The 13,721-nt window shown below is 36.0% G+C and overlaps 1 protein-coding gene across 2 annotated transcripts in view; it reads right to left on the bottom strand.

Moving 5' to 3' along the window:
• Nucleotides 1–286: 286 nt before the first annotated feature.
• The window catches only part of LOC119573251 (transcription termination factor 2-like), a 15,434-nt gene continuing 1,999 nt past the window's right edge, over nt 287–13,721 (bottom strand). The window contains exons 2-22 of one of the 2 annotated variants that reach the window (XM_037920384.1): nt 12,092–12,309; nt 10,591–11,653; nt 10,264–10,377; nt 8,828–8,995; nt 8,505–8,620; nt 8,277–8,382; nt 7,673–7,817; nt 7,210–7,383; nt 6,897–7,094; nt 6,350–6,674; nt 6,102–6,210; nt 5,678–5,902; nt 5,454–5,549; nt 5,178–5,296; nt 4,367–4,470; nt 3,775–3,896; nt 3,184–3,384; nt 2,562–2,774; nt 2,205–2,362; nt 597–1,421; nt 287–555 (exon numbers count right to left, since the gene is read on the bottom strand). In XM_037920384.1, coding sequence (XP_037776312.1) covers nt 1,271–1,421; nt 2,205–2,362; nt 2,562–2,774; nt 3,184–3,384; nt 3,775–3,896; nt 4,367–4,470; nt 5,178–5,296; nt 5,454–5,549; nt 5,678–5,902; nt 6,102–6,210; nt 6,350–6,674; nt 6,897–7,094; nt 7,210–7,383; nt 7,673–7,817; nt 8,277–8,382; nt 8,505–8,620; nt 8,828–8,995; nt 10,264–10,377; nt 10,591–11,653; nt 12,092–12,309 — 4,125 coding nt within the window. In that variant the 3' untranslated portion in view covers nt 287–555; nt 597–1,270. Of the gene's footprint in view, nt 1,422–2,204; nt 2,363–2,561; nt 2,775–3,183; nt 3,385–3,774; nt 3,897–4,366; nt 4,471–5,177; nt 5,297–5,453; nt 5,550–5,677; nt 5,903–6,101; nt 6,211–6,349; nt 6,675–6,896; nt 7,095–7,209; nt 7,384–7,672; nt 7,818–8,276; nt 8,383–8,504; nt 8,621–8,827; nt 8,996–10,263; nt 10,378–10,590; nt 11,654–12,091; nt 12,310–13,721 lie in introns of both variants that reach the window. The other variant, XM_037920382.1, reaches the window with a different exon arrangement.

The raw sequence follows: 13,721 nt of genomic DNA, 5'->3' as shown, positions 1-13,721 counted from the left end.
ATTGATAGAATGAGGCATTGTAAAATCTTTTATTTGTGAAGAAGATTTTGGAATAAAGTTCTTTGTAAGAAAGAAAGAAAGAACCATTTTTTGTAATGAATTGTTAACTTATGATTTGGAATTATTAAACTTCTTAGCATGCAAATTATCTTGTTAATGTTCAATTCCTATTTAAAGAAAGCAAGCATGTAAAAGGCTTAAAAGCATTTTTTGTAAATAAATGGGAATGTACATTTTTCTTACTCTTATCAAAGCTAAATTGTCTTTGGTAAATCAGTTTTAAAACTAGAAGTAGTCAGGCACTTTATTGTTTATAAAGTAAACCAAAGCACTAAATGAGGCCAGTCTGAGATACATTTTTTTACAAAATAAATGTAAAGGAAATAATCCCACACTTCACTGGGGTTATTCCTTCTAGTGGTCAGGGCATGTCTGTGGACAAATGATGCTGTGGTTGTTTGATATTTCAATGGCATGACTGAGCTCTAAACATAGTTTGAATAAGTTTGTAGTGCATGGACAGCATGAACTAAGCCTGGTGCCTGTTGACCAGACCTCCACAGATGTGCCTTGGCTTAGATGGGTTAAGAGAGCACCTCCACAGATGTGCCTTGGCTTAGATGGGTTAAGAGAGCAAATCTTGGCACAATTTGATGTAAATGTTATTTTCACTGAAAGCAATACATTAATGTAATAATAAAAATATATCTGCTAAAAAAGGTCTACAGGATGAATGTAATTATGTTTATAAAAAATAAAAACCACCTGTACTATAAAAAAGTATGATCTTTTAATAAAATTTAAAGCAATACAGTTTTGTTATTGGCATTCACAAGGCATTTTGTCCACTCAATACACCAAGGATTTAATGCCAGGGAAATGAAGTTTATATAATCCAAAATAAGACACTTTTCTTTTCAATATTACATTTTGTTACTCACATCAAAGATTGAGGTTATCATTACTTTTAGTTATAGCCAAAACATTCATGTGATATAAACTACAAAAAAAAATATTTACTTTGTAAATAATACATATTTTACGAAACATTCACATAAGATAAGAATGGAAAATAAAATTACATATAAAATAGATCATGAAAATGAATTTTAAAATTTCACTGGTTTTGTAATACAAATATTCTACTTTTGACATTTTCTGTACAAGTCTACTTCATTATCACAAGTATATATACAGCGAGAAAAATATAAGCCCAAACATTTATTATTTCAAATTAAAATAATCCAATTTATTAAACAGATACTCTGATTCAAAGTACATTGAAGATTGACTTCATATCCTCAAGAGTCAATTTATTGCTGGTAGTTCGCTTAGCACCAGACAGTACATCCTCTGCCAGCTGCAGTTTTTTCTGTTGGAGCTGCAATATCCGTTCCTCAACAGTGTTCTGCACAACAAACCTGGAAGACAAAAATGTTATAGACTACTTAAAACACTGATAATTACTTAGATCATGTATTATTTATATCACTGATGCAGGGATGGCATGTAAGAAATGCCATATCCACTTCAGCATATTAACCCAATTATGACAGGTACGGCTTGTACGTACATGCAGTGCCAATACAAGTACTGCCTGTCTCACCTGTTTACTCTTTTCCTTGATTTACAAAAATATTTTACCTTATCTTATTTTACTGTTACTAATGCTTATACCATTATAGTAATTATAATGTCTATAATAAAAATAACACCATTGATATTCACAGCATTAGTAAAAAGGAAAAGGGCAAACAGGTGAGACAGGTAGTACTCGTAATTGGCTCATTGGCAATTAGTACAAGTGGAGCCATCTATGCGTAAAAGCAATAAAGTAAATTCACAGTGGGCATAGCATGTACATACGAGAAAGAAAGAAAAAAAAAGGGAGGAGGGAGGGGGGAGGAGAGAGAGAGAGAGAGAGAGAGAGAGAGAGAGAGAGAGAGAGAGAGAGAGAGAGAGAGAGAGAGAGAGAGAGAGAGGAGAGAGAGAGAGAGAGAGAGAGAGAGAGAGAGAGAGAGAGAGAGAGAGAGAGAGAGAGAGAGAGAGAGAGAGAGAGAAGAGAAGAGAGAGAGAGAGAGAGAAGGAGAAGAGAGAGAGAGAGAGAGAGAGAAGAGAGAGAGAGAGAGAGAGAGAGAGAAACAAAAGAAAATATGAAGAAAAGTTACTATAGACAGAAACAGAAAAGAACTGCCATTCCTCACCTATGCACAGTAACTTTTCTTGTCTGCCCCACACGATAGATGCGGTCACATGCTTGGGCCTCCAACTGTGGATTCCAATGCATGTCCAGCAAGAACAAATGATTGGCCCCAACTAAGTTGAGTCCAACACCTCCAGCAGCCAGCGATAAAAGCATTACCTGAAAATGAGACATTATTTGCTAGATGACAGGTGGTATTGAGTACCAGAATTATAAATACACACTCACTGTTTCATTCACAAGAAGAAAGATAAAAATTAAAACAAATTCTGCAGTCAATTTTGAAAACTTGGAAGCAAAGAGCTATGAAAAATTAGTTAAAGGCCAAGTACAAAAAGACATATGGATAAGAACTTACTGGTGGACCTCTAGGATTATTATTAAAATCATCAACAATAGCAGGTCTTTCCTTGACTAAAACTTGACCAGATATTGTGAGGCACCGAATTCCAACATTTTCCAAATGTTTTTCAACCACTTCTAACATGGATGTCCACTGGGAGACAATGACAGACTTTTCTCTTGTTCCTTTGTCACGCAGTCTGCTGAGCTCCTCAATGATTTTCTCAATCTGTTGATGAAGAATATTTGTCAACAAATGTAAGCCAATGTTGAGTGAATTAAAAGTACTGTTTAGATAAAGACCAGCTATAATTAGTGCCTAATTTTTCAGGCTTAACCAAGACAAAATGGAGTCTTCAATATTTAACATACTTTAAACTTAAAAAAAGAAAAAGAAAAAATCCTGAAGGAAATAACATTACTGCTGCTGATTCATGGCAAATAAAGTGCATTAAGATACAAGCAATGTAAATTGCATTTTAAGTCTTAATTGTGGTGCTGACACAATCCCCTGGGACCCGGGCCACTATGATTACAGCCCAGGAGCGAGGGTTTTCACATCAGGAAACCACCCGGCAGCATTGGGTTAAGCTTAAAAAATGAACAGTATAACAACAAAATGCAAGGAAAACAATTACTTTTGAGCTAGCCGAGTTCTTAGAAAAGACAGGATTCTTGAGGTTTAGCACATCTTTCTTCACTTTATTATCAGCTTCCTCCTCCACTTCATTTGGCATAATAAGACTCATCTCCGCCATCTGCGAAGCTAAGTCCAGTTCCATGCTATCTTTTGTGCTGCCTTCCAAACCATCTGCATCACTACCCTCTGTTTCCACCATCTGAAAACATATGAATTTTTGTCTGCCTGTCTTTATGAAAAATATGAATTCCTATTCAACTTTATTCTTAAGTAGTAACAACTACACACATAGAAAAATATCCTATAAACTACTGTAATACAAACTTGATGAGGGGAGAGAATATACACTGACAGTCTGCAAAAAATTTGAAAGAAAGAAAAAGAGAGGAGAGAGGAGAGAGAAGAGAGAGAGAGGAGAGAGAGAGAGAGAGAGAGAGAGAGAGAGAGAGAGAGAGAGAGAGAGAGAGAGGAGAGAGGAGAGAGGAGAGAGGAGAGAGGAGAGAGGAGAGAGGAGAGAGGAGAGAGGAGAGAGGAGAGAGGAGAGAGGAGAGAGGAGAGAGGAGAGAAGAGAGAGAGAGAGAAACCTTACCCCTTTAATGAGAGAAGGATGGCAGCATATCTGACGCAAACGAAGAAGCAACACCAGTAAATGATGAGCTTTTACATTTTCAATTGCAGAGTCAGCTGTGAGTGTTGGTGTGAATCTGTTGTCTGTTTTAGTAAATAAAAAATAATAAATAAATAAATGAAAAATTAAAGAGTCAAAACATTTATAAAAATCACCTTAATACATACTCTAAAATGAGTACACCAATGACATGCTTACCAATCAGTAGTTTCTGTGTATAACTGTCAATAATATCACTGTACTCTGTTATGAAACATCTACTAAACAGTTCAAAGATGGGTACTAGACAATCTCTAAAACATGTTCCAAAAGACATAAATATCAAACACTAACTGAGAGAAATAACATATTCTTTTCCATTTTTAAAGAGCCAAAAATTACAAGAGTAAGACTGCTGTCTAAGCCACAAAACAGAATATAAGATAATATTATGCATATCAATTTTTATATTACATAACCACACAATTAAAAAATCATAACAAATAGTTAAATTTACTTAAATATAACCTTTACAGTTACACATAATTTTTTTAAACAAATATATTGATCTTACCATCTTTCTTTGTTGTAACAACTGCTGGTTTGTTTCCACCCCATTTTTCCATTTTCTCTTGTTCTCTTTCTTCATTACTCTTCATGTACTGGACTAATGCAGATCTAATGATGAGAACAATCAAAGCCATATCAACATTGTTAATGCAACTCTTTAATAATATAAGATTCACAAGAATTACATGGAAATCATTCTAAAAGTATACACATCTAAAATGACTAATCATTGTTATAATTAGGAGCAACTGAACTTGCCTAAACTATTCCATACAGTTAAGTCACAAATGTGTAACACAACTACAAATCTCTTTTAATGACTTTCAGTAGTTACTCGAGATATATCTTATAACACAGGATCAACTTTCAGGTTCTGAAATATTTCTCACCCTTTATATGTCATCATTTTTATGTAAGCACAGGGAACAAAATAGATTATCTACATTTGCATCATCAAAATTGTTCCTTACTTTCATGACTATTTGGTGTTAGTTCTAGCAAGAGTTACATGAGTAACTAATGCTGGGGCCCATGAGCATGTGCGCGCACGCACGCACGCACCCCCCCCCCCCACACACACATTTGATATTTTAGTTGTTTATTATATATATATTACCCTGTATAGGCAGCCTATACTGAGCTTGTCAAATTTAAAATCACAAAAAGTACTTGCAAGAAAAAAGGATATGAAAAAAAAAATCTGGTCACAAAAAAATATTTAAACAATATCAACAATGAACCCACAAGACCAATAGTAAAAGATAATAACTCCCTTAATTCAACATGAGAATAATTCTTTCCATAACCATACCCACCTAGAGAAAGTAAAGACCCTGTCATAGACCTCCCTCTCACGTTGGGAGAGAGACAGTGCATGTTGGACAATTTTCTTTTCTGGCAACTCCACCAACTTCTTACCAGTATTCTGGTCAACCTGAAAAGGACCAAGGAATAAAACAATCTTTCATATAAAAACAAGAGAAATATAAATTTTAAAAAATTGCAACAGCATAATTTTGATAAGGTAATATGGTAATTAAAATATAAAATCATATATTGAAAGCAATATTATGCAGGATTTCATAAAATACCTGATCTTTTGTTCTCCTTAACATTATGACCTTGGTAAGAAGCCCTAATCGACGCATTCCCTGAGCACTGTTGTTTGAGACCTGTAGCTTCCAGCACTATAAAGGAAATTCACCAATTATAGAAAAGCACTCAAATAGGAGATGATGTAGACACAGCTTATTTCGATAACTTTATGAGGACCTCAAAAACACATACAACAGAAACAAACAAAATGGTTCCATACTGTATATTCATCAAAGGGAGAAACTCTCAGGAACCGCAAGAGGGAATACAGATCCATCTCTTTATTTTGCACTGGGGTTCCTGTGAGTACCCATCGCCTGCCTCCACGGAGCAAGCAGACAGCTTTAGCCGTTTGACTCTTGTGATTTCGGATTTGATGCCCCTCATCAAGAATAATTCGAGACCATCCAATCCTAAAGAGGCGACCCTGATCTTTAGCCTTTATCTGGAATTAATGTATTTTATTAATGTTTATTTCTTCTGAAGCAAATTAATTTAATTAATGCTGTCATATTCACCAATAACATATATATCAACAACTCGGTTTCTTCTAATAAAATCTAAATCTTACATTGTATATGTAGATAGAGAGTGAGCGAGTGATTTTATATCTACATTTATATTTATACTTATAACAGACCAACCTTTGGCACATCATCTTTGTTGCTCTTGTCAATTTTTTCTTTTCCACCTGGAAAAGCTTCTTTCATAACCAGTTGGTATGTTGTAACTACCATGTCATAATGTGCTAAGCTGAAAACAAGAAAGTGACAAGCAAATGTAATAAATTCCACCTTAGACAGTACAACACTAAACTATTACATTCAAGTAAAATTTGAAGATAACTTGAAAACTCCAAAACAGAATAAAAAGAGAGAAAAAATATGCTTACGCATGAATGTCTAAATCCCTACTGGTGCCATGATAAACAAGGCACTTCACTTTGCCCTTGGCCACGTGCTTTTGCGTCTCCCCTTTCCACTGGCCAAGTAAGGATGCAGGACATACCACCAATGTCCCATGAGAAGGAACAAGGGAAGTGTGTTTTGCTTTCCCTTTCTTTATCCATCCGTCCTCCTCTTGACTTTCTCCACCTTCATGATCAGACTCTTGGAGGGATGAAAAGTCTTCTGCAATCACTCCTTCCCTAACCAGTTCTCGGTGACGAAGCACAAGTGAGATCATGGTCAGGGTTTTACCCAGACCCATGTCATCAGCTGAAGAAAGGTGTATCTTTTGTTATTTTAATTTCTTGGTACATGTTCATTTATAGGTATACACACATGCAGAACTATATAGGCTTATATATCAACTGTTTTCTACTTTAAGGAAAATGTATAAAAAATGTGAATGTATAGGCAATCTGATTCACAAAAATGTTTAGCCATTTTTTTTCACTTCTAAAAATAGTGACCATATCTCCAAGAACCCAAACTCACCAAGGATACCACCAGGTGGGAGCTGCCTCTCCCTCCAGAGCAGCCAAGCAAGGGCACGGCGCTGATGGGGCATTAGTGTAGCTTTAAGGCTATGTGGTTGTTCTTCCTCAACAGTATCTACGTCAGGGGCAGCTTTGATGGCCTTGTGGAGGCCTTCAATTGCATCACTTGTGAGCCGCACCATCTCACGCTCACGGGCTGTTGGGAAGTAAGTCCTAGTTGGCAACAAAATACATTACATGCAAAACAAATTTCTGTCATTATTATTCATCTACTTTAACAATACCTATTTCTTTTCTGCCTGATGACTCACCTGAGGAGATCTTCCCACCATAATTCCTGGCATTGTAATCTTTGTCTGCACTGTAGAGAGCATCAAGCACATGCTGAGGAAGTAACTGCTGTGGGTCTACTTTCTTGATAGGTGGTGGCAAGTTAGAGTACTCAAGGAGCTTCGTCTGACGATACTGTGGTTCTGGTCCCTTGACTGAAAAGGTCAATTTTGCTTCTGATTCACAAAAATAGGTTTACCTATAATGAATGCTTCTTATAGTATATAAAAGACTGAGTTCCATCGCAGAAAGCAAATGTTTTGAATATAATTTATCATTATCTGTAGTTTAACAAAAGAATTAGAAAAAAGTGTGATTACTGTGCTTTCTGCACAACATATACTACACACATCACAATTTATTTCTGAAAATTTCAAAATTATACAGATTTATATGATTTTCTTCTTTTTTGTACATTTCATTTTCTAAGAAGTTGCTACTTACCCTTTATAACCTTGACATCTGTTTCCGTGTTAATGTTGGCTTTCAGTTCCATCATCATCACTTCCTTCTCAAGTTCTGTAATTCGCTGACGGAGTTTCAATCCTCCATCTGGTAGAGCTCTTGGATTAGCTGCCCGATAGATCATCTTAAAAAATAATAGGTTATCAGAAAATATATTTGGACATGTTTCTGTGTATAACTGTCAAGCTGAGGTGTAAAACATGCAGCCTGAGGGCTGTACGAAGCCAGAAACACTCTTGTTTGTAGCACATGGCCTACTTGCTTCTCCACCCTTATCTTCTGTTCTAAAGGATTGAACTGTTGTTGCTGTTTTTTTACTTTTAAAAAGTCACTTATGTCATGCTCTTAGTTTAGTTACAAATCAAACGGACTTTTTGTCTTTAATCCATTATGTTTTCAACAATCTATAAATATATTTTATTGTAATAACAACAGTTAAGCTATGCAGTCCACATATGGTGTATTCATGAAATATCTGATTCAAAGAAGTAAACAAGTTTGACACCCCTTGCAACTGACTGTCGACAAAGTGAAACTGTATACCTTTGCCATTTATATTTTTATGCAAAAAAAGCAGACATACCTTGATTTCATTCAATTTTTTCTTTGTTGCTTCTAATTTACTTTCTGTCTGGCTGCTTCCTACAGGATCTACAGTCTTGCGTTGCTGAGAACTCTGGTAGTCAAACCTATCATTTCAAGAAAAAAGCAAACAAATATTTTCTTACAAATGAAATATATAAGGACAAATTCCTTATTTGCCTCCTTGTTTTAATCACAGAAATTCAAGATTACTTGCATATTGCCTCACCTGTGCACATCTATGCCTTTTTTGCGAGCAATATCCTCTTCCAATTGTGCTATATGTTTTCGTAATTTTGCTTCCTTGTCAGGCCTGGACTTCCTTCTTGCATCATCGTACTCCATCTAAAAACAAAAGAAGGATAATCCATAAACATGTGTGATTTTCATATACATGTAAGAGAACATGTAAGAGAAAATTAAATACTGCAAAAGCTATTTAAGTACATATAAACTGTTGTGACAGCCTAGGATAATGCTGGGAAGACTACACATTTAAGGAATCTGAAACTATAATCATGACTCTGAGAAAGCCGCACTGCAATAGCATACCTTTTTCTGTCTCAGTTTCCTCTCCAGTTCATTCAAGCTTGGCTCTGAAACACTCTTCACTGACGATGCAGAGGAGTTAGACACATCATGTATAGAACTTTCACCACTACTTGATGCTGCAGATATGTCTTGAGAGTTATTGGGGCTTCCTTTATGGCTTGATACATCCTGAAATATCCATATATAGTAAGATTAGTGTTTAATTTTCGTCTTTTTACACATGAAGCAAGTTCATTTAATCAACACCAAGCCCTCCACAGTTTGTCTGTCCCCCTAACCTGATTGGAACTTCACTATGGTAAAATTTAGTTGCTGGTATTTTAAGGGCTCAATTTTATGCACAAGACAAATTATATTTCTTTGTCTTATGTCAAATATATATTGTCAATAAAAAAAAAGAAAAAAAATTATCATAGTTACAATTCACACATGACTGAAAATGGAGATACTTCCCATAAGCATGTAAATAAAACACATACAAAGCAATAACATCATTGTTTCACCACACACACACACACACACACACACACACACATACACACACACACACACACACACACACACACACACACACACACACACACACACACACACACACACACACACACACACACACACACACACACAAAATATATATATATATATATATATATATATATATATATATATATATATATATATATATATATATATATATATATATATACAGATGTGTCAATGTTAAAAAGACAATGATATACCACGAAGTAGCTCTGTGATATGTAATAACATTGGAAAAAATTGAGGGTATGGCTGGATGACATATGCCATATAATATCAGAATAGCTAATTCACACACAATACATTCCATTCACAAGAAAAACAGGCAGATAATACAACTGTATGACTGGCTGTGGGAATTGAAGGCCTATATGGGGAACAGAGTTATGGGGGTCATATCGGAAAAAAAATTCCATTCAGTACCTGATACATTAGTGGATACTATGTCTTAATCACACACACACACACACACACACAAACACACACACACACACCACACACACACACACACACACACACACACACACACACACACACACACACACACACACACACACACACACACACACACACACACACAACACACACACACACACACACACACACACACACACACACACACACACACACACACACACACAGAGGCCAAAATTATGGGTTAATAAAGCACTATCCACAAATAAAATGGTTACTGAGAGAGAAAATACAAAAGAAGGATTAATGGAAAAAGTGGAATAAAAATAAAATAGAACACTAACAGAGTAAACAATGTTATGATTATCAAATAATGGAAATAATAATTAATGATTAAAAGGGGTAGGGAAATAACAAACAATAAATGAAATGAATTATGAATGGAAAGAAAACAAGGAACAAAAAATTATTATCAAGCTAACCTGGATGCTGTTGACACTCAGATTTGCCAAGGCATCTTCTAAGGAACGAATCTTGGCCTTTAATTTTTCACCCTTGTCTGGAAGAGCTGCCATGTTTCCTGTCCGCATCACCAACTGAAAACAGAAATTTGCTTTTTATGTGAATGCTCGTCAAGGAGATAATGGCATACTGCTATACTTAATTCACTTCTTTATGTGGTTTACGTTTACTCTTGGTATCTGCATTAATCAAGGTCTACTGCATTCATTTATCAATCACAAAACTGCAATGTATATTATGAACCATAATAAACAACCATATGGAACAAAAGATTATTCAAAATCTACCTTCATTTGTTTCAGCTTTCTCTGGATTTCTTCTGCATCCATATCTGACACTGACATGCCTGAAGTAAGGCTCCTTCCACTTGTATTGCCAGCTGATGCATTTGACACCTCCAAAATACTGACTGACTTATTAACTGAAGAAACAGAGTCTTCAAAGTTTGCTTGACTAATGGATGCAGCAGACAATTCTTGTTTCTGTGGTGTTTTCTTCTTTATTTTGAAACGATGCCCATATTTTTGCTGGGGGGTTAAGGATTTTTCATTCTCTGGAGATGATGGAGACACAATAGAATCATCTGTGCCTTCTAAATTTCCACTGGAGTCAGGTTCCTGTTCTGATATATTCTTTAGTGGAGATTCTTCTTGGCTGTCACTGTCAATAACAGTTGCCTTCTTCCTTCTAATAAATTGGGGAATTGGACTATCTGCATCACTGACCAAATCAACAACATGTCTATTACCTGGATGCATCACCTTGCCATCCTGAACATCAGAGGAACTTTTATATCTACCAGTTCCTTCAGTACTTGACCTGCTATCATTGCTTTTCCACTTTCTTTCCTGCCTGTACTTTAAATGATGACTCACATCTGATTCTGACTCCGAGTCTGACTCCACCACAGCTTTATTTTTTCTCTGATATGGCTGTGGGATGGGGCTTTCTCCGTCTTCATCGTCGGAGAGTACGACGGCAGCAGATTTCCTCCACGTGTTTAGCGGAGTTGTGGGGTCAAGAGTCGGAGTGCTAGCCATCATTCCACCTTCTACTTTGGAACTGATACCACCACATGACGGAAGGGTTGGAGTGTCTGAGGAGAGGGTGGATCCCATTCCCATCTGGTGTGCCCTTGAGGGTTCCACTTTGGGAGTATCCTGTGGAACTCTCGCACTTTTTGACTTGACAACCAACTCATGGAAGTGTGAATCACCGACGGCTGAATCATCGGATATGTATGCACTGGCATCGTCGTCCGACTCAGTGATGACATTGGCTCCATTCTTGGCATAGCTGACATCCTCATCCTCATCTGAGTCTGGTACAGATACCGGTCCACTTTCAGACCTGTGCACAAAAAAGAATCATTGAGGGTCTTTGCTTTATGAATAAGTGTCATAAATGGAAGATGATTGATTGAAAAATACTCACAAAGGTATTGCTGAGGAAAACTAAGAGGAGCCAGAAAAGGGAAGGAAGGAAGAAGAGGAGGTGGTAGTCATGAGAGTGGTGCTTTTGGCAGAGATGGAGGAGGAGAGGAGGGAGGAGGAGGAGAGGAGGGAGGAAGAGGAAGACAAAAAATAATTTTTTTAAATATAATAATGATAATAATAGTAATGGTAATAGTTATAATAACAACGACAATAATAATAACAATAATAATAATAATAATAATAATAATAATAATAATAATAATAATAATAACATGATGAAGAAGAGGAAGAAAAGGAGGATTAAAGAATTAAACAAAACAAGTGTACAGAGGACATAAGCATAACTGCACACCTTAAAGATGAAGCCCGAGAACTTTGCGATGAGTGGTATTGCCTGCTCCTCTGCTGGAAGATTCCACGGGTAGTCTTTGGTGTATCAGGAATGCTATCTGGACTCCCAGGGCTTGCGGGAATCACATCAGGAGAATTTTCTGCAGAGCTCAGAATATTAGATGACTCAACACCGCTAGAACTTGCGTCAGATACCCTTGGCCTCCATGCTTTGAGATCCTGAAAGAGATATCAAAGCTATGAAATTTTGCATAGTCTTTGTATGCTATACATATGGATGTATCAAGATCTGATGAATAGTTGCATATCCTGTTGCTTATGCAAGTTTAGGAAAGTGGAGAGGTTGGGATATGTGTGCATTCACACTAATGAAATAAGGTCATTAGCTGCTTAATCAATCATCATTTTCTACCCTGAATTATGGGGACCAGCTGACTACTTTTCGGAAGTTGACAGTTTTCTGAAGTATGGTTCTCAGTGTGGAACAGGAATCAATGATTCAAGAATATAATTGGTTTAGAATAACAATATCAGTGTGGCTGGCAATGCTTATGGTTGGAAATAGTAATGATAAAACTGCTAAATGTAAAGTTTACTAATCAATCTAGAGGGGATAGATTTCCTTTCTAGAATAGATTGGGGAGCGAGTCCCAGATTATAACAGTGCTTCATAGTATCTGCTTCATTTTCAGACATAATGAAGATGGAAAATGGAAGAAGTGCCAGTCAGTAATATCTGAATAGGAAATATTTAAACATTACTTCATCTATTTTTTTTAGTGTACAATATCATGAAAATTTGATACTTTGAGTTTAATCCTAATTCTTGGTTAGAAAAAAATAAAATGAAATAAAATTATCCTTAAGGACATCATCAAATCTTTATTGAACCATACATTTATGACAACATGATTGTCAAAGATGGATTCATAACTTGATTTATGATTTGAATAAATAAAATATTCATTTGCAATGCAATCTGCACATCCCTCCCCATCCAATAAGTTTGGCAGACCTATAAGAAATAATTGTCTTTTTGCTTGAAGAATAACACACACACACACACACACACACACACACACACACACACACACACACACACACACACACACACACACACACACACACACACACACACACACACAAAAAAAAAAAAAAAGTGATCTTTATCAAACATACAACAAAAATGAAAAATATAGTCTTTTCACAATTACAATTTACTGACCCACATGGTGGCTTCAGGACTAATGGTGCTATAGCATGAACAACAAACATTTTCCTTTTATATTCTGCAGGCTAACAACTAACAAACTTCATGGCTGCATCAACACTGCCTCGAGTAACCAAACTTTGTGATTCACCGAACAATGTGCAAAACAAAACTGTCCTTAATTATGTTTGTCCTCTTGATACAATGGTAGGTTTCACTCATTGTTAGTCTTAAGGCAAAGTTAATATCATATTCTATATCAAATGACTTTATTTTTTCAATCTGCATAGGAAATTGCAGACAAAAATTGTCTCTAATTTATCAACTCTATCAATTCCGTATACTGCTCACTATCATAGGTCCTAAACCTATACCTCAATTCTGCTAGATACAATGACAAAAGAATTTACTTTCTGACAAA

This window comes from Penaeus monodon, chromosome 5 (genome assembly GCF_015228065.2).
Source record: "Penaeus monodon isolate SGIC_2016 chromosome 5, NSTDA_Pmon_1, whole genome shotgun sequence".
NCBI lineage: Eukaryota > Metazoa > Arthropoda > Malacostraca > Decapoda > Penaeidae > Penaeus > Penaeus monodon.
This window is presented reverse-complemented; position numbering and strand designations above follow the sequence as displayed.